Here is a 26207-nt window from a genome sequence, read left to right as displayed (position 1 = left end):
CAGCACCCCGTTTCATCCACCACCATAGTAAAAGGGTATATTGGTAATGTGACAGGGCCACCCACCCAATTGGTCAAATACCCCATCCCTTCCCTCCCTCCCCCTAAATCTTCCGCATCTAAAAACTTTTCGCCATCAGTTCCCCTTCACCTCCTCGCCCCCATCCCAAATCTTCACCTCCTCCTCGCCGCCATCCCAAATCTTCACCTGCTCATTGCCATCCACAATATTCCCCTCATAGCTACCGCCCATTTCCCATCTCCCTCCGTAGGACCAACGACGATGCAATGGCACCAGGCGGGAAGGAAACATCAACAACCAGGTATAATGTTTTCCTCCCCAGTTAAGCATCCCCGGTGATGCGATTAATATGTTTCCTTGATTGATTTTGTTACTACTTTTACATTGTTGTTTATTTGCAGATCTGGCAGTTTCCATGTATACACTAGTTTGTTTCTTTTACAAGTTTGTCCTTTGGGCTAGTACAAGGTTACGTAGGAACATCCTATCTTGGATCTTTTTTGGGGGGGCAGTACCTTTATAATTTTACATTAATTTATTTCTTTTGCAGTAGTTTGCCCTTTCAACTCGTATAAGGTTGGGTAGGAACATCCTTTCATGGATCTTGTTTTGGCTACGAACATCCTATATTGGATCTTGTTTTGGTGCGCTCTACCTTTAGATTTTGCAGCAGCTTGTTTCTTGTACAGTAGTTTGTTCTGTTTACAGTGGTTGGACAATTTTACAGAAGTTTCTTTCTTTTCCTAATATAAAGAATCGAAGCTCCATCCATGCAAGGAGGAGAGGGCTGCATGTATCATAAGGAACCAGGGCATATTGTCTTCTCTTAGCGTTGGAAAAGTTGTAAGCATCTTTAAATAGGCTACAAAAGGACCAAAAAAGGATACCAATGAAACAAGAAGTGGAAGAAGAAGTGAAGATCCAGATCCGAAGTATGACCCATCTCAGGAACGGCCTGAATCTGACCAAGAGACAAGCCAACACGAAGTATCTATTGTTGCCTACCAAATTTCTTGTATCAGTTATGCAGTATTGCTTCTCATTATTTTTGTTTATGCAATTTGTCTAATCAGATTAGTGATAGCATACCTGTCAACGGGGGAAGAGGGTTGTCCAAGAGAATTCGGGCACCTGATGCCTCTGACAGTATGCCTCCTAGAGTGACAAGGACCAAGGCAAAGGCATTGGCTTTAGCTCAGGCAGGAGGTTCAGATGGGACGACTCCTGATTCATAAGAATTGCCAACTGAAGGCTAAGCAACAACCACTCACACCAAGATCATCATCAACATGACGACTGGCAAAGGCAAGTCATTTAATCTCTTTTTCCCAAAGCCAAAAATTTGGAATGTCTTCATTAGCAACCAAATCATTATTAACACACACCACCTGTATGACCGTAACAAAATTGTTAGGTGATGCACACCCTTCCACAAGAGCATAAGTGCCATAGGATTCAAGAAGGTTGGGCAGAGATCTGGATAGGATAAACAGAGGGTTACACACCAAGCTTCCGATGCATGTTCGAGAAGGGCTCAAACGGCTAGAGGTACCAATGCAAACTGCAAAGTTTGCATCAGAGGCATATACCAATCCTTACTCGCTGGAAGGACTACAAGGCCGATAATGAAAAACAACTCAAGAACTACATTGGCAAACTGGCGGTGCGTATATATCGACTTATTTACTACCATAGTTCTTTGCATTCTTTCTTTTCATCCATTTTTCTGACTACTCTTGTATTGTGCTTAATATAGGGACAATTTAACATTGACACCACCAGTCAACCTGTCATAGAGGCATGCACTGACATGCTCAAGTCGCAACAGAGACATGGGAGGTACCAGCTCAAGAAAAAGTACTTCAATAGTCTTGCAGCAAATGAAGTCCCAACCAAAACTCTTGTGACCACAATGAATGACAACCAGTAGAACAATCTGGTTACGTTGTGGTCTAGCCTACCTCAAAGGTATGATAGAACTTCAACTTGCCACTAGCATAATTGCATGTAATGATTTGTTCCTCTTATTCATGTATCTTACACGAGTTTTCATTATTGTAAAGGAGAGGTGTACTGCAAACATCAGTAATCGTGGACTGGTCAGGTATCCTCAGCGCACAGGATCCAGAAGCTACGTTGCATAGGCTCATGTTGTGGTAAGCAACTGAACAAGTCATATTTTTGCTCTATACTTTATTTGATAAACATGCTCATGCTCCATATTCCGAGCTGACAGTTTATGCTTGTTTTCACATCATATTAGAGGGAGAAGCAAGTTGAAGGAGACCCAACTCCAATTGATCTTTTCAAGAACTTCCATTGAAGCAAAAATGGCTACACCGCTATAGTACAGGCAGCCATTGTAAGTACTTGTTTACTTTGCATTCTTCTTTGCAACAACAACACTAGAAACATTTGTGAGTACTTTTGTGAGACCATTCATTTTCTTTCTTTTATTAGGCTCAAATGGAACAAATCGTCGCCCAACCTAAAGACGACCAACCAAAGACTGCTGCTGAAGCAGCGGCTGAAATTTTCCAATCTAGAACATTTCGGGAGGTTTCTAGCATTCACCCACCCTCGAAGAAAAGGACTAGGGTTGGTACTGCGCTGCAAGTAGATGAGTAAGAAACAAGGGGGGCACAACTTCGGCAAAAGATTGCTGAACAGGAGTCAGAGAAGGGTACACTAAGATTGAGGGCTGAAACACAAGAAACAACATTAAAGTCTCAAATAGAAGAGTTTGAAGCTTTGAAAATACCACAAAGCAATTGCACTCTCTGATTTCTAGCATGATAAACTTCAGTACCAATCAGAGCCAGGTGAATCCTTCCCTCAACTGAAGTGTGTTGCCTGTGAACTTATTGTTTGTTGCTGATGTACTTTTGTTGTATGTTGCATTGTTGATACTAAACTTGTTTGTATTTTGCATTATTGCTGCTGGTGAACTATTCATTGATTGTGATGTGAACAATATGGAAGTTGAAAATGAGGTGTTTTTATGTCTGTGATTGTGATAGTGATCAGCAGCCAAAATTAAATATATGGCACTGCGAAATACAATAATAGGCTAGGGCCTAGAAAAAAGGGCCCAATATGGTGTGCAACAAACATTTTTCGGCCCAAAGAATAGCGTGGAAATCTAAAATCGGCTAAAAATGGCCCAACAAAATTACACTCATAAAGGCTCTTACATGGACCGGACTTTAATTTGTGATGAACCGAAATCATCATAACACCCCTGCCACGTTGGAGCCACGTTGGATTCTTGTCCAACATGGCGCAACCTCCGATATAGTTTTATGACGACATGTGGGATGAATTTTTATTCGTCATTATCTTAGTGATGCACCAAATAAGAAACATTACTAGTCACGGTTTATGACGCTCGACTAGTGACGAAGGGTTTTCATCACTCCCGCGTCATAAATCACGGTTTATGACGCAAAAAACGCGTTTATGACACTTTTTGGTTCGTCATAGGTCGGAAGATTTCTTATAGTGCGTATAAGTTCTTCATGTATCAAAGTTGTGCTAAAAAGTTATCTCGCAAGTTATGTGTATAAGTTATGATATTCTAAAAATGGAAATTTGTGGAAATCAGAATTTTTCAAAAATGGAAAGTTCGGGGGAAGGAAAGGGTTGGTCAGAAATCGTGCCTGGAAGAGTTGTTGGCGGGCGCGCGCTGATTAGTCCCTCCCGATAGAGACCCTCCAGATAGAGAGACAGACACCTTAGCATCTCTTCTTAGAAAAAAAATTATGCTTCAAATTACGATCTATTTAAATTTTGAGCTTTTTACAATACTTTTAAGCTACCAGTGGTACTTGCAGCTACTTTCCTTTCTTATCCTTCTTTAAAAAAATTAAATAGATTTACACATAATTAAAAGGCATCATAGTAATTTTTCGTACTTTGTCCCACCAAATTGGTACTTCTCCTTAAGTATTTCATGGTACTTCTTTTGTTTCCACCATTCGATTTCACCAGAAGCACTCTAAAATTTTTCTTTAATTTTATCATAAGTCAAATCTTTTGACCAAGTTTATAAATAAATATACTATCAATATATATTTATATATCTTAGGGTGGTTTTAATGAAACTAATTTGATGTTGTAGATATTGGTGTCTTTTTCTATAAACTCAATCAAATAAGTTTGACTTATAACAAAGCTAAAGTGAACAGTAATTTGGAACCAACTGACAACAAGATCATCTAAAAAAGTTGCACAATATGTTATTCAGTAAAATTATAAAATACTATAGTCATATCAGATCATAAAGAATCAGTTATTCATTTGATTTAGTGGAGGACATATCTCAAAGCTGTATCGCAACTCGCAAGATGTCACATTGAGTGACTAGATGAATAGACTATGGTTTTATGTTTTTTCATATTAGTATGAATGAATCGTACAGTCGTCTTAACATTGTTTAAGACGTGTATAGCACGTTTTTTATTAAGAAGGAGAGAATTACAACGATGAAACTTCAGAAGAGATCTCAAAACGCAAAGTTAAAAGAACCACCACAAGCGACCAATAACAGAAACACAACAACAGAAAAAAGGAAACCACAGCACCACAGCACTACCAACACACTAAACACAACCTAAGACAACTGAAACCTGCAGGAGAAAAGGTCACCATGAACACACACACATCACCGATTGCCTAACAACCCGGAGCCAGCGGAGGTAGAGCAAGAATGTTCTGCAAGACGATGCCTCCAAGGGAGGAGCGACGCCAACGCCGTCATCATCCGTTTGTCCACGGAGGAGCAGATCAAATCTTCACCTAGCAAAACCAAATGGATTTGGTGGCTGCAACAACGCCCCCAGCGAGGTGAGCTACGTTAAGAAACGCAACCGTTGTCAAAATCGGCGAATGCCTGGCAAAGCTTTCGCTAAGGCCCCCAAAACCAACTCCACGCAGCCGACCGCCAAGACATGGATGAGAGCCAAATCGATGGGATGGCATTGACCTACCGGGAAGCAGCGACCTGCCGGGGGGGGCATCGACCCGGCTCAGAAAGGCGCAACCTTGGATGTGCCGGTGACATCACGACCTTTGTTGGGGGCAGCGTGGTGACCCAGCCCGTAAAGGCACGACCTTGCATGTGCCAATGACATCCCAACCCTCTGGCGGCCTTGACGGCGGGGGAGGCTCGAGCCGGACACAAGGAAGGGAGGGGCACGCCGTCGCGCAGGCCGCCCCACGACCCGTGTGTGGCCGCGGCTTACCCACCACCCCAGCACCAAGGAGCCCCGGGCAGCAAACGCAGAGGCCGCCAAAGCCGCGGGCACTCCGCTGGATGGCGGCACCAGGAGCAGCTCCACAGGGGTGCAGTGGGAGGCCGGCGACCCGGAGCCGCATGGCGAGGCTTGGAGACGGGCGACGCCAGGGTGGCTACCACCGACGCGCCGGCAAGGGGCGGAGGGTCGCCTCGAGCGCGGAGGTGACGAGGCCCAAACATGGGAGCACAGATCCACGGCCAGGGCAGGTGGATCTGGCAAGGGGCGGCGGGCGGGGGCGGATCCCAACCACGGCGACGGCTAGGGTTAGGGTGACTGGAAAAAAAAAGACCTTGGTGCTGGGGTCGAGGGGAGGAGGAGAGGGGAGGGGAGGAGTGCGCGGCCACCGGCTTCGACTCCGCCGCTAGCCGGGCGGCTGCCGCCGCCTGGTGGCCTCAGTGAGCTCTAGCAGCGCGGGATGGGAGCCCCCGAGTCGCCCTCAAGCAAGAGCGACAGGCCGTAACGGTCCATGAAAAATTTTGGAAAATCCTCCTAGTCGTCTTGACATTGACAGTATAAGTTGCACTCTTGTATACAAAATAGCATGAACTTTTCTTGTGCAGCTTTTCACTTTCGCATAAAAGGATGGATAAGACAATAAGATTAAAATGTAATAATAAAACTGTCAATATTGGCCGTCTCCAGTACTATTATTTTGAGGAGGTTATGTTCATTACTTGGTAAGTAAGGTACAAGCTTTTCCATTTGCCCATTTAATCAAGTCTTTTTCCTGCTTTTCTCAAAGGCCTTAATCTTGAAGCAAACACCCAACCTAACAAAAAAGAAACTCCACAACCATCATCATGGATCTGATCTTCAGCTTTATAACCACATGCTATAAAAAATTCCTAAGACACCATGGCACATGCATGTGGAGCTCTGTCCCCAGCATGGCTCACCAACCCCCATCCCAAGTTTGCATGCTTTCCCGTCATGTGCATGTCGCTTTTTTCACATACACATGCACTGTGAAAACAGGAATGAAAATCGGACATATACGTGCATCATCCCCCTCCATGTTTGCAGGTACCTAATCCCTGTTAGTTCAGCACAGGTCGGCTCCTTATTGGCTAATGGGCTGATCAGGAGATCTGCTAGCCTCATTGGCTCCTCTGCCACTTCCTAAACTAACTTAATTATGCCTACCTAGTGTTAGAAAACCTGATGAGGAGACTTTTGGCCAACACTAAAATCCAGCATCTAACCTGTCATGTCTTGGTGATTAATTCCTGAGTAACTGTGTGTGTGTGTGTGACTTTGTCGTGCCTAACTTATTATGACTAGCATGTAATCAGACTATCTGCTCCTTATCTGCATGTCTCTTCAAGAAAGACAACTCAAATAGCAGCAAGCTGAGAATATCATGGTCAAGGATGATTCAGCTACCACCTCCAGTACTTTCTCCTCTAACAGAACTTTCAAGATAAAATTAGGCTACTAGACTGCCTTTATCAAGATCCAACTCTGTGCATTGCTAGACTGTCTGACTCCCATTTGGACAAGACGATCAAGCTCTCAAAGCTTAACTCCATGTCCGGTTGGTAGCTGGCGATCGAACGGTGAATGAAGAGGTGAGTCGTAACTGTTCCGGGTCAATGGCGACAAGGACGGCCTGGAAAAATGCTGCGCAGATGGAGTTAAATGCCTCGCTCGCTTGACAGCGCCGTTGCCCTGCTTTGGGCTGTGATTGAGAAAGCCTAACGAAAGGTGACTAGCTGAGGAAGACGACCTCTGGCTGATTGGTCCAGCCAGCACAGGGATCGATCGGAATCCATCTCATGTACCAACTATGTGCTTTGCCCTCTGCCCAGATATGCTCCACTACTGCATTATTGTGCATTCCGATGGGTAGTCAACTCGTTCGTTTGTCTGATGGGCCCTAGACATGTAGTTTGCAGTTGTGTATGTCGTACTATATGCCAAATGTTCGGTTGGTAGAATAGAATCTTCCTACCGACAGATTATTGCAACAGTTCATATACTTTTCATTCATCGCTTAATAACCTGAGAGGTGCAGTGGCTACTGTTAGTCTGTTACCATCGAATAACATTGCTTGAACAGACCCAACAAGTTCATTGGCAAAACTTTGTTGCGCTTGACATCCTGTCGAAGATTCGGGTTTCTGATAGAGCATGCTGATCTGAGAATTGATAGTGCGATGGAAATTCCGCAAAGAGTAACGCTCGCGCAACAAAGAATAATTTCTATCTGACGCAACAAAGAGTATATATTTTCAGTATTTCAATGAAGCTTCCATTAAATCATGCAGTGATGCAAATGATTTGCGGAATTCCTGGATGGAAATGGTATCTGAATTGTCACTCGCCGAGTTACTTCCCAAAGGAAGAGAGAAATAATCCATGGAGGCACAACTGCGAATTACTAGGATGGATGAACAATGTCTGCACGTGAAATTAATGAACTCCAAGCGGTAGGTCTTTTAACAAACCCCAACAATCACCGACGAAACTTGATGGCCGATTCAGAAGTAGCACACCGTGGCTGGGTTAACAAGCAACTAGTATAACCGACTTGTTATCTGCTACACGCCATGCGTGCATGCATGTGCTTCTTCCATGCATCTTCCTTGGCCAAGACTCAAAACGCGACAGGAGGACAACAAACACCAAACATATGTTAGAATATGTCCTGCTCAGCCAACAGCCGATCAAAACCCCATGTGTGCGCCATTGAAATCTGCGCATCACTTAACCCCTTCTGCCTACAAAAAAAATGGATAAGAAGCAGGAGTACTCACTGATCAGTAAAATCTGACATTTCAGACAACTAAAATGATCTAGTAAGAACTCTTTTTTTTAAAAAAAATGAATTAGTGCCTCTAAAGATCTTTACCAACCCTCTTCGGACCCAAGCACGCCAATTCGCACCCCTCCTTAGAGATCGAGCAGCTCATACAAAGCCACACCCACTTTCTGATTGCCGAGCCACGTGCCATAAACAACGGATGTCCAAAATAACAGAACATGATGAACTGACCAAAGAAGCTGAGGTTGATCAGGCATCAAAATAGAAACGAGAGAAGAAGGACAAGATATGCCATTCTATCTCTTGACTCCTGTAGCTTATCAGAGGTGGAGGTCTGCACCATACCAATAACTCTAGAGCTAGCTAGAACTCCTTTTGGCCCGACGAACCAACTCGATCGCTTCTCTTTCTAGTGTACTCCACCATTAACGTCCGATATCAATATGACCAAGAGAGTATGGAAATATGACCAAGAGATTATGAATAAACCAATGACGCAACAGGCCAGTATACTCGTAGCAATTAAGGTACCATCATTAAGTATATGTGATTGGGATATCAAGCCAACCAACTCTGCTATTAGGGTGATTCTCCGCTGAATTCAGCAGGAGCTCTGCCAAACAGTTTTCCAGAGAAAAGTGATCCTCTGCTGATTCTGTGGAGTGATTCTCTGAAATGAACTAAGAGGCTGGACGCTGAAAAAAATTAGCTTCTTCTGATTATGTGAAGTGATTCTCCATCCTGATTTTAAGAGTTTATGCTAGAGAATCAAAGAGAATCACTTCCAGTCATAGAATCATTCTCTCATAGAATCAGCTCCCATAGAGAATCAGAACTAGATGGAGCTCTACCAAATAGACCCTTAGTCTTATTTTCTCCCCCTTCTCTTTGTCCAGTATCAGGGCCTGTTTGTTTGACCTGCAGCTTTTAAGCTTTTCTGAAAAGCTGTTGCTGGCTTTTTGCTTCTGAAAAGCCAACACTATCTTTTGGAAGATGTGTTTAGCTTTCTGAGCTCAAAAAACTACGAAAAGCTCATAAAACTGAGCTTTCCATATAAACTCAGCTTTTCTGAGCTTCCAGCTATTTGGAAGCTACACGAGAAGATCGCTATTTGTTTGAGCTTTTGGCTTTTCACGCTGAGAAGCTGCTAGGAAGCTCAAGCAAACAGGGCTTGAGATGAATGAACCGCACAACTGCAGCAGCAGTTGCGAGCCAAGCTCATCACAGCATCATTTTAGTGTAGCTCGGGTTGGCTCGAATTGAAGAACCCGACCGGGGGATATAGCTTAACGGGTGGGGTCTCCAATTGGTGGACGATCCTTGCTCCAACAACTATGTTCATCAAGAATTTATAGCTTGAGCTTATGAACAGACGTGTCTATGCTTCGTAACTCTGACAAACTATTTGTTGCAGAGATTAGTGTAATGTATTAATTGGACGTGAAATGTTTCTGATCACAAAAGTTATGAGCATGCATATAACAGGGGGTGAAATAGACATAGAAAAGTTACACTATATTACTTATCTGAAGTCAAGTATTTAAACTTAGATCACAAATGTTTTTAGGATATTTTGAAAAATGATATGAATACACACTTTTAGACATGTATTAATTTTGGGGGATTACTTCCCAGATAACAAAGATCAATGACGGCTTACTAGTGGCGGGTTTTTTATGATTTATTAGAGCCTAAATGGTATAAGGTACGAGGAGGATTTTCTTTCTTGCTACTGAAATATAATAATATAATATAGAGGCACATGCCAGTGCTACTGAGGGATACCTTGATGGTGGACACGAGATAAGATTTAGACAAGTTCGGACCACCTCGAGAGCATACTACCCTATGTCTTGTACGATGTACTGTTTTTGCGATGAATGTTGTATGTTTTATTTTCGCGATGAATGTTGTATGTTTTGTTTTTGCGATGAATGTTGTATGTTTTGGTATCTATAGTCATGTGTTTAAATAGTTAATAAGAAGGAAATAAAAAATAGTGGAGGGTCCATCACCCACCAAGGAAAAAAAACTTATATGGGGGAGTGGGGAGCGACGAAGAGGCCAAGGTACGGACGTGATCAATAAGTTAAAATATAAGCAATGGCACGTTTAAATGGTGTTACGGGCTCGTCATGGACTCTTGGTATTGTGATAGGGAATTTTAGATAAAGTATATTGGATTTATAAGTACTTGTTTCATGGGGATTATGATTTCCGAATTTTCGCTAACACAAACAACCCAATTCTCCTATCTTAACAACTAATCCATAGATAAGTTAGTTGTATAACCATATATGTCTATCTTAATTAGTAGTCGTTTGGCAGCGTTTCTCCGGCTCCTTTGCATGTAAGAATCCAAGGAGCGTTGCTAAATGCCTCTATGCCAGCTAACTTCCACGGTCCCACCCCGAATCAACACGAATCGATTCGCAGGATTCAACATGATGTGGGGAGTGGGAAAAACTTCCCCTCCCCTCGTTCCGCTCTCGATACGCCTACCCTGCCCAATACGCACCGTGCCTCTCCATCCGCCATTTGATCCCTCGCCGACACAGTCGTCCTGTCCGCTTATCCGGCTTAGCACCTCCCTGCTTGCCTCGCCTCCTTGCTCCAACCCCCTCCTTATCCTCCACACGACGGTTGAGCTCGATTCACGTGTAGTCGACCTCGATTCACAGGTGGCCGAGCTTGATTCGCGAGAGGAGGAGCTAGGTTGGTGAGAGGAGCTTGATTGACGAGCGGTGGTAGTGGCGAATCTTGGAGCTCTCCATCAGCCCAAGTCTCTCCTCTAACATCTTCCGCATCCTTCATCATGCGTGACCTCCTACGGCTCGTTGTAAGAAACGCCACCAAATGAGTTGGGTTAGGTTGGGGGTGGGGGGAGGGGTCTAGAGAGCTGTGAAATTGGTTTGGAGGTTACCACCAAACGGATTTTTTAGTTAACTATATGTAATTCTTACGTTGATGTGTTGAGAAAAGGACGTTATGCGTTACTTGTTGAAAACTTTTATATGGTGGGAACTAGAGTAGCGTGGAGTTAGTTTGAAGCGTTATCAAATGAATTTTTAGTTATCTAATTCTCATGTGAATGGATTGAGAAAGAACGTTATGAAGTTTTTATATGGCAGGAAATATATTTCTATACGTAGAAGATTATTGTTAAGAAGAGGATTACGGTAGATTACATACGTTCCTATATACATTGCTATATCAGTAATTTTGAGAAAAACTATGATATTATGTGTCCCTTCTAATTGGTAGTATTACCGTAACAGTTTAATACTTCTAGTTTAGCTGCACTGCTGTGGTTTCGAGCTGTAATAAAACCAAAAATCGGATACCCGGGTGTACGAGGGAGGGCGAAAATGAAATGGAGACGCATGACTGGAAAGGATGCCTTTTGCTGTCTTTCCTTTTACGTCAGCCGGCGAAGAACTACTTCCTTCTCCAGTTCTCCCCGCCCCCTCTCATCATTCTCAGATCTCTCCCTCCCCCTCCCACCCACTCTCCCTTCCTCTCTTTGAATCCTGTTCCTGTCCACCTCACCGTCCTCGCATTCCACCGCACGCCCTCGCGGATCCCGCCGCCCCTTCGTCGCCGGTGTTCTTGCCTGCCTGCGTCCTCGGTCCCGGAAGCGGCTGCCGGGTCTTGTGGCGGGAGTCGAGCCAGCCGCCTCCGGTGGGTGGGTTTGCCGGATGATTATCACCTCCTGATCCATCCGGACCCCGGATCCGCCGCAAAGGCGGCACCTTTGTGGGGTTTCCGCGCCATGCGGGAGGGTTTGGCGCGTCGGCGGTGAGGCGGGGCGAGCCTCTGGTTTAGTTCTTGCCTTGGATTAGTCCGGAGATGCTTCGAGGAACGGGGCACGGTGGCGGCGATGCACGGAGGCGGGCACTGGAGCACCGCCGCTCGGCGCGGCGGCGGCTGCCGGGGTGGATCTGGTGGCTCCTCGGGATCTTCCTCCTCGTCGGGCTCATGCTCTTCGTCCTGCACCACAACCAGAAGGAGCAGTTCCGGCCGCCCGTCGTGGTGAGTACCGCAAATCTGGCTTCGTGTAGCTTTCAGACTGCTTAATTCTGCGAGATCTTCCGAAAGATCACTGCTTTTATTGTTATTGCTGAAGAATTGTGGAGAAATTCCATGCTCTTTAAGTGATTCTATATTTTCGTCACCTGCTTCTGCTTAGTGGATCTCGATTAGCACAACAATTTGAGATCTTTTGAATGTACGTGTAGAATGTTCATGTTTTCATGTTGTAGACCTGTAGTTATACGAACTGAACACTATCAACATTTGTAGAGAACAAGGTTTCTGCATTAGTATGCAAGTATGGCTGGGTGGTAGCTGTTAAGAATTACAGTTGAATTTTTCGGCCTAGATCTTTATTGCCATATTTCAGTATAGATCCTTTGAAGGCTATAGTCTCTAGTCAGCCACTTTGCTATTTTATGGAAATCTTAGCTGCCACATACCACTTTGTTGATGGTAGAAAGTGTTTTTGGTTATTCATGATTGGTTGTTAGAAATGGCAAACATGGTATGCAATTTTAGTAGTTGGTGTGGCATGATAGATAGGCTGTCCCTGGACAGTTTTGGTGATCTGTTCAAGTACTTAGGTAGCGTGTCCTTCTCACAAGGTGGTTTCCCATCCTCCCCTTTGATAGCAATTAACAAATACTATCCACGTGCTAGGAATATGATTGCTTTCTTCTCAGCTGGGCGGACAACATGTAACGGAGAAGATCTAATCAGTATTGTACGCCAATATTAAATACTAAAATGTGATGTCATACTTTGATAAATGCAATTTATTATTCAGGGCCTTCTTGTCATACATGTATACTTCTAAAAGTATGGAATTTGGCAATCATCATGATATTCATAATTTCCTTTTATTCTCTTTTGGTGTCAAGCGACTTCCAGTAACGCTTAAGTCTGTCTCCTAGTTGTATTCTTGTATGTTTTCTCGAAATGCAAGTTTCATGGCTTTTGTTTGTAATATTTAAATTAAAAATCATGGATTTGAATCACTCTAATGAATTGCCTATGGGTAGCAACATGTGCTGCTTGTGATACCTACTTAATACCAGCTCCTTGGAACTACACAATGAAAAGCACTTTTTTCTTTAATTGAGATTTGAAGATGCTGAAGAGAGATAAAATCATTAATAGAACAGGGTACTGTTGATGTATATGAGACTGTTTACGACTCAAACTTATTGGTATATGTTTCCTTTCAGGCAAGTCAGGTTTTGTATAATTAAAATTGACAATCTGAATATGGTATCTCTTGGCAGAATGATTTAAGGGCTACTTGAAAACAGTAACATTCATTATGTATTCTGTTGATCTAATCTGTAGTTAATTTTAGCTTCAAGGAAGTATTAAGTTCTATTGAACTGCCAATGTTTACTGGTAGTTGCCTAGCCAAGGGGGTATTTTAGCATGACCCTTGTAAGGAAGGTTTCTATATTTGTTCTCTTAGTGTGACCTAATGCATGATAATCGTAACAGAGAATTCAGTTTCTTGCGATATATGAAGAGCAAAATGAATCTTAAGCATGAATTTTATGGTCATTATATATGACTATAATTGTAGGAAATGTTTCTATCCTCTGCAGTGGCATGTGAATAAATGGAAAATGTTGTTAATTGAACGTGCCATTAAAAAATAAAGAATTAGCTTAGATAGCTCTGCTCATTTTAGGACCATCTAACGGTAGATATAATCATCTCATCATCTGATGAGGTATTGAGTGTTGCCACCCTGAAATCTAGAATTTCTCTTGGTTGATGTTATAAATCAATCTAAAGAAGTTCTGGTCATTTATTGCTTTTAACTTCTCAACTCTGTTTTATGCTATTATCTTGAGAACTACATGCTGTCATCATGTGAAAAAAATAGGAAGTATATACTGATATCAAATTATAACAGTTCCTACTATTCTATTTATAGAAAAGTACTTATTCTTAAGGCAATCTTTTAACACGTCCGGTAATTCACATCCACTGCAAATGAAATGGAGACGAAAATCTTTTGGGGGTGTGACTAGAAGTTTTTCCTTACTTGAATAGTTCGATAGAAGATAAGACCCAGCTCTTGAATGTCATCGAAGATTTGCAAACATGTAGCTAGTTCATCTTGGATTAATTTGAATTATAATTCTTTAACGGCAGCTTCACATGGAGTTAAACCTTTCTTCTCTGGAAAGTAATGCTGTGATGTTGGAGGGGATTTTACTTAAATAAACCTCACCAGTTCACTCGCTTAAAGAAGTACGTGATGATACTATGAGAACGGACTGGTACAAACTTTTTCATACCAATGGGTCATAGTTGAAAGACTGAGCTCTTTTCCTTCTCTTTTTCTTCTTGAATTCTATTACATCAAATACATTTTGTACAGTTATTAATTAGCTATTTCTGCTGTAAGCAAAAGTCACTGTTCCATTTATGAAATCTTGTCCCTGTGCTTGCTTTCTAATATTTTTCTTTTAACTTATTTCAGGATAATGGTTCGGAAATCGAGGAAGTCCCTCATGAGAAGGTGAATTTCACAGAAGAGCTTTTGAGCAGCACATCATTTGCTCGCCAATTAGCGGATCAGATGACTTTAGCAAAGGCATACGTCATCCTTGCAAAAGAGCATGGCAATCTTCAGCTTGCATGGGAGCTTAGTTCGCAGATAAGGAATTGTCAAAGATTGCTATCTGAAGGGGCAGTTAGTGGGAGAGCAATTACTCAAGAGGAAGCCCATCCTATAATAAGCCGGCTAGCACGGTTAATATACAAGGCACAGGATGCTCACTATGATATCAGCACAACAATAGTGACATTGAAGAGCCATGCCCTTGCACTAGAGGAGCGTGCAAAGGCAGCAATTGTTCAGAGTGCTGAGTTTGGTCAGTTAGCAGCAGAATCTTTTCCCAAAAGTCTGCACTGCTTAACCGTGAAACTGACAGAAGAGTGGCTTCGGAACCCGAAGTATAGGAGTCGCTCAGAGGAGCAGCGGAATTCCACAAGATTGGTGGACAATAATCTGTATCATTTCTGTATATTCTCTGATAATGTGCTGGCCACTTCAGTTGTTGTCAACTCTACAGTCTCCAATGCAAATCACCCTCAACAGCTTGTGTTCCATGTGGTTACCGACAGGATCCACTTTGGTGCAATGTCTACTTGGTTCCTCATAAATGACTTCAAAGGTTGCACTGTTGAAGTCCGCTGCATAGATGAGTTCTCATGGTTGAATGCTTCTTCATCTCCTCTGGTCAGGCAGCTATCTGAGGTGGAAACTCAGGGTTACTACTACTCAGCTGGTTCAAAAAATCCTGAAAGAGAAATAAAATTCCGTAATCCAAAGTTTGTTTCTCTGCTGAACCATTTACGGTTCTACCTTCCTCAGATACTCCCCAACTTGGAGAAAGTGGTGTTTCTTGATGATGATGTTGTGGTGCAGAAAGACCTGACACAGCTGTTCTCCATAGAGTTGCATGGTAATGTCATTGGAGCAGTGGAAACTTGTTTAGAGTCATTTCATCGGTATCACAAGTATCTCAATTTTTCGCACCCAACTATCAGCTCCAAGATTGATCCACATACTTGTGGATGGGCTTTTGGAATGAACATCTTTGACTTGATAGCTTGGAGGAAGGCAAATGCCACATCACTTTACCATTATTGGCAAGAGCAAAATTCTGACCTATTGCTCTGGAGGACTGGAACGCTTCCTGCAGGCCTTTTGACATTTTATGGTCTGATGGAGCCCCTAGACCGCAGATGGCATGTCTTGGGTCTGGGGTATGACGTAGACATAGATGTTCGGTTGATTGAGAGTGCTGCTGTTGTGCACTATAATGGAAACATGAAACCCTGGCTGAAGTTGGCTATTCGCCGTTACAAGTATATATGGGAGCGGTATGTGAATTTCTCGCACCCGTATGTTAGAGAGTGTATGTTACATTAGAAAGTCTGCAAATCTCTGTATGTTCTTGCATGCCATTGAAGCTGTATGCTTCAGTTTCTTCACATGAGGCTTGCTTTTGAGCACCTTATGTGAGGGATGTTTCAGAGAGGTAGAATATATACTCAAGGGACAACATCAAAGAAGTCAACTGTTAAAGTTTTCTTTTTGGGTTGGGGGAAGATTCATTTTGAGAAGATGAAAATAATTCCTTTGCAGATTTTTACATACAATTTGGACTGGAAGTTTTAGCAGTCTAACCAGATACATCTGGATAGATATTGTAAAAGAGATACAGTTGTTGGATCAATGGGCCAATTTTTTGAGATGTTAGGAAATGCCAATTGCCAGTTCAGCTGTGCAGGGTCACTGGTGCTGCATTCTTTTCATAGTATCTTGTTTTATACTGGTGAAGAAGGTTCTTTCCTCTGTATAAATAGCTGTTTTATACTCATTAGACAGTATGAACTCAGTTGAAACTGGAGAAAGGAATTTGAAATCATTTTGATGTGCTGAACATGAGGTGGTGTTAATTTCTTAGGCTGACTAGCTTCCATATTTGAAATCGTCGTATGACCACTGCAAATACCATTCCATTTGTTGTTTCTAGAAAGTTCGCTACATAATCTGGGTCTTAAGTTGAAACGAGTTGGGGATTTTATTGTGATGGTCATCTTAACCTAGGTATGAGTTCTTACTTCCAAAGAGACGAGGGATGAGCTTCATCTGTGAGTAGGACTGAGGAGTAGTGATATGCCAAATATACTTTTCTAAGAGCATCTCCAGTAGAGTTGGTAAATTTGGATATCCATTGGTTTCACCATATTCCCTTTTTGCAAAGTAATGAAAAGATGCTCAGGGGAAGTGCATGTAGGTAGATCCAGATCTGAACGGCAGCTTAAAGCGTGAAGAGGAAAAAGGACTCCCTTTTCATGTGCTGTCTGCAACTGCAATGCAATGCATGCGTGCATCATGATGTGAAGCCTGGTTTGGTTCCTCCTTAGCACCCATCACATCGAATATTTAGATACTAATTAGAAGTATTAAACGTAGAATATTTACAAAATCTATTACATAAGTCCATTACATAAGTGGAGGTTAAACGGCGAGACGAATCTATTAAGCCTAATTAGTCCATGATTTGATAATGTGTTGCTACAGTAAATATTTACTAATGATGGATTAATTAGGCTTAATAGATTTGTCTCGATGCGCTAAAAATAAGCAGGGAACCAAACGCCTATCATGCGACACGGAGGGCAGCTCCGTACCTGTGGACGGCTTCAGGTGTCTCCGTGTTTGTTTGTTGCCACGGACGAGCATGGATGCTAGCATCCTGCCTTTGATGTTAAAAATAGTGACTTTTAAAGATTCTTCCCAAAAAAAGCTTTTTTGAATGCCCTTTCATATTTTCGACGAACTCCAAGATCCGGTCGTAGCAAGTTTGGTATTGAATCTGCAGCCTCAACCAGTAAAATCCAGACACATATCGAGTCGACGGTTACGGTCTTGAAAGGGACTCTAGGAATCGATCACAGATCAAGGGTTAGTCGAGGACGGTTACGGTTACAGATCAGGGGTTAGTCAAGGACTGGCGTTGTCTCGTCTACTCAGGTTATCTAAGCCATCAATCACGTTCATTATATGCATACACAAATCACGCTGACCACTGTGTCGGAGCAATCACGTATGTTATGGACGCCAGGAAAGAACTGAAACAAACCATTGGCCATTTGAAGTGACCATTCAAAAGACAACTTGCTAACTGACACTACTGAAGTGACCATACCGGCAACATGAAGGTTGTCCTTGGTGTTTGCAAAAAGACTTCAGTTTCTCAACCCAATTGCTGCTTGAACCTACCATTCAAAAGACTTGAGTATACTCAAGTTGAAATATGCCACTCCCGTATCTTCAGTTTGTTCAATCAACCCAGTTCCTACAAAATTTAGACTCATCAGCGATCAGCTCAATCTAGCTCCTGAATTCCAGTCTACCGTCAGTTGGAAATTAGCATTGAACCTTCAGTCCTTATATTACCAGCAAAATCCTGACATATCGAATCGAGTACGATTTCGAAGAAGATTGGAGGAACCGATATTCGGATAATTTGTTGTTGGTCAAGAGGTTGGGTCTCCTGCTGCTAAAAAAAGTTATCCAGTCACCAATCACTGTAATATATAATTTTGGCCCATCCTATGCGTTTTCAACACAGTACATGGATTCACATCATGTTGACCATTATATAGCAGCAATTACAGATGTTACAAAACATGTAGCGCAGGATAACAACTGAATCAAAGCATGCAATGGTGCCATTCGAATTGACCATACAAAGCAATGTGACGGGTGACTATAGAAGCAATGTGAATTTCCATATCTCCTCATCACTTCCTCCCTCTTAGAAAGGCAAGTCCTTAACTGCCTGGCATAGCATAGTGGAGAGATTGTGTAGTCCTTCTCTTTGTCGGCACCTCTGTTGTTGAGCACCAGTTGCAACGATCGCAGCCAGTTGGAGTGTGGTCGCAGTACTGAAACATGGGATGTTCGACAAGGGCATCTCAACGGCTTTATCACAATTGCCAACAAAGCTTTCACTCGGATTATTCATCAGACCATACCTGTCCTAAAGGAAACCAGGGCCATGCATGCCTCTCTAGAGGGACAAGACTGATCGATGTTAAGGAACATTAAAATTCAGTGCTTATGTAGGCTAGACTGCTAGATGAGCATAGAGATAGACAGCAACATGTAGATCACCCAGAGGTGGTAAATAGTTGATAGACAAACCGTTGAAATCGGTCAATTATTCAAATGCATGGGTCCATCTTTAATTTGTTCACTTTTCTTTACATAATTGAGTCTCATATCGCTTTTCGACTACCATCTTTATTTAGATTATTTTATGTGCGTTTACACTACTTTGTAGAGAATATATTCCATTTATTTCTGTTTTTATTTTTCTCCTCCGTTTTGTTAAGACGTCGTTCTCCTGTAACAGCACGAAGGATAGCAGCCTTCCCTTTTCTTTTTTTCCCCCACGTGGATTGTGAAGTCTAGTCGGATCCAATAACAATAGCTGCTCGTGTTGGTTGCATCCCATGGAATTCAGAAACCATGTTTGACAGGAGATTTGTTTTCTGACTGATGCACGCCATAGTTTCAACAGCCTAGATCACTAGCTTTCGGATGTATTTGCTTCGACCGACCGAATTCAGCCAAATACTGTCAACTAGAGATGAATTTCAGCTTGCTATTGTTTAATTGACCTAGATAACTAAAACATTATCTCTGAAACCTGTAGTTCTTTCCCGATCCTGATGGGTTTGAGATCGACAAAAATTTAGCATTCAGGCAATGTAATTCCTCGGTAATTTAACAATTACTCGCAAATGATTTCCACAAAGTTCTATTCGTTCTTTTCTTCTAAGGTGTTAGTCATTATTAATCACACCAGTTGGGCAAGGAATACATATTTTGTTAGTGAGTCATCTACTGTTGAATGTAAAAATTTCTCTTGCGCCACATCATAGGTTTGAGTTGCGTAAGTCTATCCCTCTCTAGAATTACGCCTTTACCAGGAAATGCTACAAATTAAAGGCACATCAAGACAGAGAGCTGGTTACAACTCTTATTCAACTTTATTTCTCTCCACAAATGGCAACTAACTGCATGTCTTGAAAATATTCACAAAATGCTTCTTCCATGAGGATGATCAATTATCATCACCACTAGCTGTCCAAAAGGAAACTTTCCATTTTATGCTCATGTTAGTGTGTTGGCAACGTAAGCTCCAACCATTTAACCAATGAGTGGAACCAGCTTTTTTGGAAAAAGGTGGCCACAATGGTGCCATTGTCAACGCACAATCGCCTCAGTCTAGGACTAGATGAGGATATACAGCAGAGTAAAGATTTGGATTCCAACTCCATATCTAGAAACAGTGAAACACAATTATATCAAATAAAAAACATGCAGTGATTGTACAGAAACACACATTCTAAGACTGTGCGACATGTGCCTAGTGCCCACCAGAAAAGGTCCTTGCAGCCATTGTGGCAGAAGAGGGCTTTGTGCCCTGCATAGATGGGCACTGTGAAGCTGTAATTGCCCTACATATAGTACAGGAGTTATGGGATACAACACATTGCTGCCCCCTGAACCTGATAGGCTCCAACTTGTTTGTTGGAATCCACTTGGTTTCAGCTGCTGCTGCTGCAGTCCCTAAAGATAGGTGTATGCCCACCAACCCTTTCTGGTTAAGTTTTGCAGTCACCAACTATATGAAAAGACTAGCTCTTCACTTGCATGACAGAAAAGATGTGTCACATGGTGAAGCTTGCTTAATCTTTCAACTAACTGAACACGCATGGCAGATTATATTATTGAAATTATGAGCTTGCTTAATCTTTCAACTAACTGAACACGCATGGCAGATTATATTATTGAAATTATGAGCTTGCTTAATCTTTCAACTAACCGATAATCAGTTATTGATGCACACAGATCTTGAAGAGTTGGGATCCTCCTCCAGCTCCAGCATGCAGCAGCACCAGATCTGTTCCAGCTCATACCCAGGCATTGCCCAGCGATGATTGGCAGTTCTCTGTGCCCCTGGCAGTGGCAAGATATGAGGTCTCACTGAAAAGTTGCTGCAGTTCTGCAACTCTGCAGATGATCACAGCTCACGCTTTCAGAGATGATTGGGGTTGTGGGTGATGGCAATTAGTTGCTTCAGATGTACTTTAACCGGGATGAGTAAACACCGACATGCACGTGACATGAATGTGAAACCATGCTCAAAGTGCTGTAAAACCATAGACCAGGGCAGCAAGATGAATTCCACAACTTATATTTACCTGACGCCAGAAATATCTGACAGGCAAGGACTTAGCTGGGTACAGTGGCCCTGCCTGTAGGGCCTCTCGGCGTTATGAGAGATTCTGGTGGTACTACAGTGCAAGATCCTAAAAATCAAATCTTCCAAACATTCATAAATGATAAAGATATTTCATTAGATAAGATTTGAGAAACCAATATGCAGCAATATGTTACACAGATGATGCCAAACACCACGAGACACTACATATTTCCCTTATTTCTGAGCACAAAAATGGTATGCATCCTATTCCAAAATCACCTGTGTGTTTACAGATAGTCAGGAGAACAGCATTTTTATGAGCTACTAACTACTATGAAGAGAGATGAATTGGAGCTGGTAAGAGCAGGATGAAGTAGTTGAAGCTCAAATCATAGCGAAGAAAATTGACACGATGCCTAGTGGGACTTAATTGCTAATGACCTTGAAATTTTAGCAAACCAGGTGGTAAGTTGCTAGTACTGGTAGGCAAAGATACAGCATAGCAGAAAACGAGGAAACATGGTTGAGGCCAAAAGGTTGCATGCCTACCAAAATTGCCCGGGCTAGCCTTAGCTAGTTGGCACCATAAGAGGAGATACCTAGACGACTCTGCCTGCCTCTATGGCCAGGATCCATCCATCCCCCTCACACAGTCACAAGTGCAGGGTGAGAGTGACACTCACACTTCCAAAGCTCCAAGCGCCAACGCCAAGTTGCAGCCATGGTAGGCCCCCGCCGAGCTGGCAGCCATTTTCAACATGTGCGCCCGGCACAAATGACAATCGGGTCGCCGTCGGCCTGATTCCTTGGACAAGTATGCCGCCGGCGGCGTCGTATCACACTTCTCCACCGCACCCTCTGAATATCCCCAAGGCGCAATGCCGCTGACACCCACCACACATCTCCCTTCACTGTCAATCTGATGGCACCATGGCGTAACCGGGCTTAGGCTCCTATGAATCAGCATTCAACAATGACAGATTGGCACGCAAAGCCTGAAGATCAGCAGCAGCTGCGTAGTGCACGGGATTGGAAGACATTTGGACTGCTGCTAGAGATGGCAAAGGACAGTAGTTACAGCAATCTGAATCATGGTACTTGCAATCGGGTGCAACCATGTCAACAGGACTGGAGGTATTTACAGCTCTAACTACACTAAGGATCAGGAAATATGTACAATGGTGGACACTGCTACAGAACATACTGTATTCACAACTGTTGGGCTGCTCAGACTTCAAACCAAGTTTTTAGTCTTTCAGAGTGATCTTGGTCTGAAGAGGCTGCTGAAGAGAAACCTAGTAGGCGACTCTTGCGCCGGTGACTTCGGGTGCTCAGGGTGCCCTTTTACTTGAAGCACAGTCTGGCCTATCTCCTGCCGTATGGCTTCAAGCGTCTTCAGCTCGACCGAGCTCCCTGCTGTGTCACGAACATAGAAAGTGTTGATGGCCTTGTTACCCCTTGTTGCAACTTCTGCTCTTGTGACTGTCAAACCATTCTCACGGAAAATGCGTGTCACATCTGACAACAGACCCACTCTGTCGCCTGTTGACAACTCTAACTTCAGGCCCTGCATGGGTTACACAGTTACTGATTAATTTTCTACTAAATAAACTGCTGGAAAAAAACATGTAGTCAGTAGTTCATCATGTGATCTGATACCTAACTTCAATTTATTATTGTACTTACATTAAAGAGCATAACAGTAGGAAAAGAACTGTAAGCACGGATGAGTTAATTGAGAACAACACACTGTACATTGGAGAAAAACAGCATGTGCTCCATCAAGAAGAAAAGGACCCAAACATTGACTGTGACTCAACAATAAAGTGTGCAAGGCAATACAAAACGCCAACACTCCAACCACAATTTTACCTCCTACAGCAATGCATCACACCATTCAAGTCCCTATCTTAACAACTAAATGCAGAAGTAGAATCAGTGTCCTTATGGAAGTAAAGCAAACAGCGAAAAGAAAAGGAAAATAATCACGCAAGTGCCAATATTCCCAATTACCTCGGATACTCTCCGTTCTATAGCTGCTTCAAGGCATTGGATGATTCGTTTTCTCTCGGCCTCTGAATTGACAGGTGATCCATCAATGTGCCTTATATAATATTCCTGTTGAACCATATGGTGTTATAGCAAACAAAAGTTTACACGGCTATGTTTGGCAATAGGAATTAGGAGCTGAAATTTCATGGTGAGGTACCTGGTACGCTTCAGGGCCCTCAGTATCCACACTCCCATGGTAAACCACGTATTGCATATCTGTTAGCGTGCAAACTGTGTCGAAGAGAAGCTTTGGTCGATCCTTGCACCGCATTGTCACCACAGAATAATCTTTCTGAAGCCAATTAACAACCGAGACCATGGGCATGGGGTTGGCATTCGCCCTATCCTTGTCATACCTTTCATAATCTCTATCCTCAAGCATCATTTGGTGCAGCCGTCGCTCTGTGTGGGTTATCCCCATTGCAACTGTTGTCTTGGCATCTCTACTCCTCCCCTTGAACACATTGCGAAGCCACTCCTTGATTCTGCCAAGCCTATCTGCATCCGAAATTGCTAATCCAGACTTCCTATCAGTGACCTGGATGACTGCTGCTGCTCTTTCATTATGTGTCCACACCTCAGCATTAACCACGTTACAGTCCAGATTTGTGAGCACAGCGCTCACTTCAGAGAGAAGACCGGGTCTGTCAGTCCCAGTTAGCTCTATCAAGGTGTAGTCGGAGGAAGGCTCGACTCCAATGGCCCTCCTCCGTGAAGGAAGAAAGCAAGAACCAGGTGCAATAGACTGCATGAAAGATTGGCAGATTAAGCAAACTGAAGACAACAGGAATATAGCCAAACAATGATGGCAAGCAACCATTACCTTGTAAATGTAATCTTTTATCCCTTGAAGCACAGATTCATCCATTATCTTCTGCCCACTTTGATTCGTCACATTGAACACTGAAAGAACAAACTGAACAAGTTAGAAATTCCGACACCATTTTGACGGGAGGAATTCAAAGGAACCATTGTGTAGTTCTTGTTCTACCATCCATGAACCATCCCCCGTCAGAGGATATGTAGGCTTTCTTGACAATGAGCTTAAGGTCAGTGAGAACCTGCACAACCTCCAACAGTATCCCATACTTGTTGGCGCTGTCCACCTGTGCCATTCAAACAAAAACCGCTTTATATTATATTCAGCAACAAACAAGAATAACATTTAGTAACAATCCCTTGATTTTCGAGGACTTACATGAATAATTGTAGCATTTGCACATGACGTGTTGTCAATCGTGACCCTGAATTCGGGGGAAAATTATGAATAGTCCGGTTAGTAAAAATTCAGCAAATACACTTCTCACGGTGATAAGATTAGTACTACAGGTGGAATTTCCTTTCCATCAGAAATGGTGATGAACTGGTTAGCACCTTGGAGGGTTCATCTTTTTTATGAACTTCTGGTACTCATCGTCACTATCCCAAGAAGAAGAGGACGAGTCCCCATCTGCGAATGCAGCTACAACATGAAAAACACCCGCTCAAAATTCCAATCGAACTGCGACTAAAGACCAGAAATTCTAAGAAAAGTACGGCCGCCCCCATTCACACGTCGATTGAGGTACGGGGAACGAAAAGCAGCTAAAAATGGAATCCGTTCCCCAAGACGAGCATCAATTTCAAGAATTCAGTTTGCCGCGCCAGGTGCCTCAATCAAATACTTAAACTCACTGAATCAGTAAAGGAAAAGAGAAAAAAAAGGCAATCGAGCTTATCGATGTTTCCAAGAACCCAAATGGATGGAACAAAAAGTCTGGAGCCCGCAAGGATTCCAGATAGGGAGCACAACCCGCGGACCAAAACCGGATGGGAGGGAAAGAAAGCGAGGGCGCCATGCGCCAAGAAAGGGGAAGGAATCGCAATCAATCCCCCCGCGCCGCCTCACCCAGCCCGACCCCAAGAAAGATGAATGGAGCAGCTCTCTGCAGGTTCCACATACATACCCATGCTCGCTCGCCTCGTGATGTGATGATGGCGACGATGATTGCGGCCAATCTTGCAAAGAATCAAGAACAGCCCCAGTAGGAGGAGGAGGCGGCTCCTCCGCTTTATCTCACCACGGGTCCGGCCGGCGTGCTGGGCTTCACAGGAATGGCAACGGGCAGCAGCTGTAGGCGCAGCAGGCAGCACCAACCCCCCTTGGAGTTGGAAAGGCCACGCCAGGCGGCTGGGATTCTCTGCCTTTTTCTCGAACGGGGAAACGCACACGCGCCCCGAAGCCCAAACCCAACCAACACGCGCCCCAGCTGTAGTCCTCTACGCTCTTCTACTCATCACAGCGGGAGCGGAGGTGGAGATATATCCGACGCGACGGCGGCTGGCTGCGGCGGCTCAGCTGTCAGCATGGCGGTGGCCACGCGCCGCTCAGTTATTGGCTGCTGGTTCTGAGGTGTGAACGGAGACGGAGAGGAAGGGTGGCGCCGTAACGGGCCCAGACAGTCTCAGTTCTATTGCCCATTGTTACCGAACTGCGCCGGTTGAGCTCACGTATAATAAAACTCCTCTTCCTTTCTTCTCGCAAAGACTTTATCAGCAAAATTGATGTGGTATGAAATTTATTTAAAGTCCATAAAATTCCCACTTAGACTGACCTGGGAGCCCCGTACGCTGCTTCATCGTTGTTTTATCACCAACGGATCAGAGCCTCAGATCAGAGCATTGCATGCCCATCAAATTACCGGTAATTTAACTTTTCAAAAAAATACCAACAACTTTTTACTCCCTTCGTCCCAAATTACTATTTGTTTTAGCTTTTCTCATGCATATCTTTTGTTATGTACCTAGACATAATATATAAAGTGCATATCAAAAGTTATGTACCTATAAAAGCTAAAATGACCCAACCCAACTAGATTGTTTTTTAATTTATTTTCCAACTAAAAAGACCAAGCGGCACGGCTCGAGCCTAGCCTGAAAGCTGTTCGAGGCGGGCTTGGTCACGATTTTTGGCCCGAATCATTCGGGACTTTTTGCCAGCTCGGCTTGAGCCCGATTTGCCCAGACCTACTTGTAGTCATGGTCTCATGGAGCCGAGAGCCGAGAGGTCTCTTTTGTCTCTTCAAAACCAGTAAGTAATCAATCTTACTATTAGTAATTATTTTAATCTCACGTTAATCATCATGAGATCTGCTACAAATAACCAGATCATAGAAATTTTCACAAGAATTAGTAGCCATGATATCTATATTGTTTTTTCCAAAAAATACTACATACAGTATGACGTTATGAAGATAGTCTAAAATA

The 26207-nt window shown here is 43.1% G+C and overlaps 2 protein-coding genes across 3 annotated transcripts; one reads left to right on the top strand and one right to left on the bottom strand.

Annotated features, from left to right (window-relative positions):
* Positions 1 to 11527: 11527 nt before the first annotated feature.
* Positions 11528 to 16565, top strand: LOC101764057 (probable galacturonosyltransferase 11). Its single transcript, XM_004983978.4, has 2 exons — positions 11528 to 12114; positions 14594 to 16565. Exons 1-2 carry the CDS (start codon positions 11932 to 11934, stop codon positions 16049 to 16051), a joined length of 1641 nt encoding a protein of 546 aa, XP_004984035.1. The 5' UTR covers positions 11528 to 11931; the 3' UTR covers positions 16052 to 16565.
* A 5325-nt stretch (positions 16566 to 21890) lies between these two features.
* Positions 21891 to 25250, bottom strand: LOC101763377 (ACT domain-containing protein ACR4). 2 transcript variants are annotated; one of them, XM_004983976.2, is made up of 8 exons: positions 24908 to 25250; positions 24336 to 24423; positions 24160 to 24205; positions 23953 to 24067; positions 23785 to 23864; positions 23119 to 23706; positions 22923 to 23027; positions 21891 to 22476 (listed from the first exon to the last, which is right to left on the bottom strand). In XM_004983976.2, exons 1-8 carry the CDS (start codon positions 24909 to 24911, stop codon positions 22165 to 22167), a joined length of 1338 nt encoding a protein of 445 aa, XP_004984033.1. In that variant the 5' UTR covers positions 24912 to 25250; the 3' UTR covers positions 21891 to 22164. The 2 variants fall into 2 exon arrangements, with proteins under 2 accessions (XP_004984033.1, XP_004984034.1); XM_004983977.2 differs by having other exon boundaries at positions 24336 to 24411.
* Between the last annotated feature and the right edge of the window lie 957 nt (positions 25251 to 26207).

This window comes from Setaria italica, chromosome IX (assembly GCF_000263155.2).
Source record: "Setaria italica strain Yugu1 chromosome IX, Setaria_italica_v2.0, whole genome shotgun sequence".
Classification (NCBI taxonomy): Eukaryota; Viridiplantae; Streptophyta; class Magnoliopsida; order Poales; family Poaceae; genus Setaria; species Setaria italica.
The sequence above is the reverse complement of the archived record's forward strand: the minus strand, read 5'-3'. Positions and strand labels throughout refer to the sequence as shown.

Coding starts and splice junctions, on each gene's coding strand:
- LOC101763377 (XM_004983976.2), bottom strand. Junction 23,865..23,952: donor CGGGGGATGGTTCATGGATG/GTAGAACAAGAA, acceptor TTGTTCTTTCAG/TGTTCAATGTGACGAATCAA. Junction 22,477..22,922: donor TAGAACGGAGAGTATCCGAG/GTAATTGGGAAT, acceptor TAACCCATGCAG/GGCCTGAAGTTAGAGTTGTC.
- LOC101764057 (XM_004983978.4), top strand. CDS start 11,932: ATGCTTCGAGGAACGGGGCACGGTGGCGGCGATGCACGGAGGCGGGCA. Junction 12,115..14,593: donor AGTTCCGGCCGCCCGTCGTG/GTGAGTACCGCA, acceptor AACTTATTTCAG/GATAATGGTTCGGAAATCGA.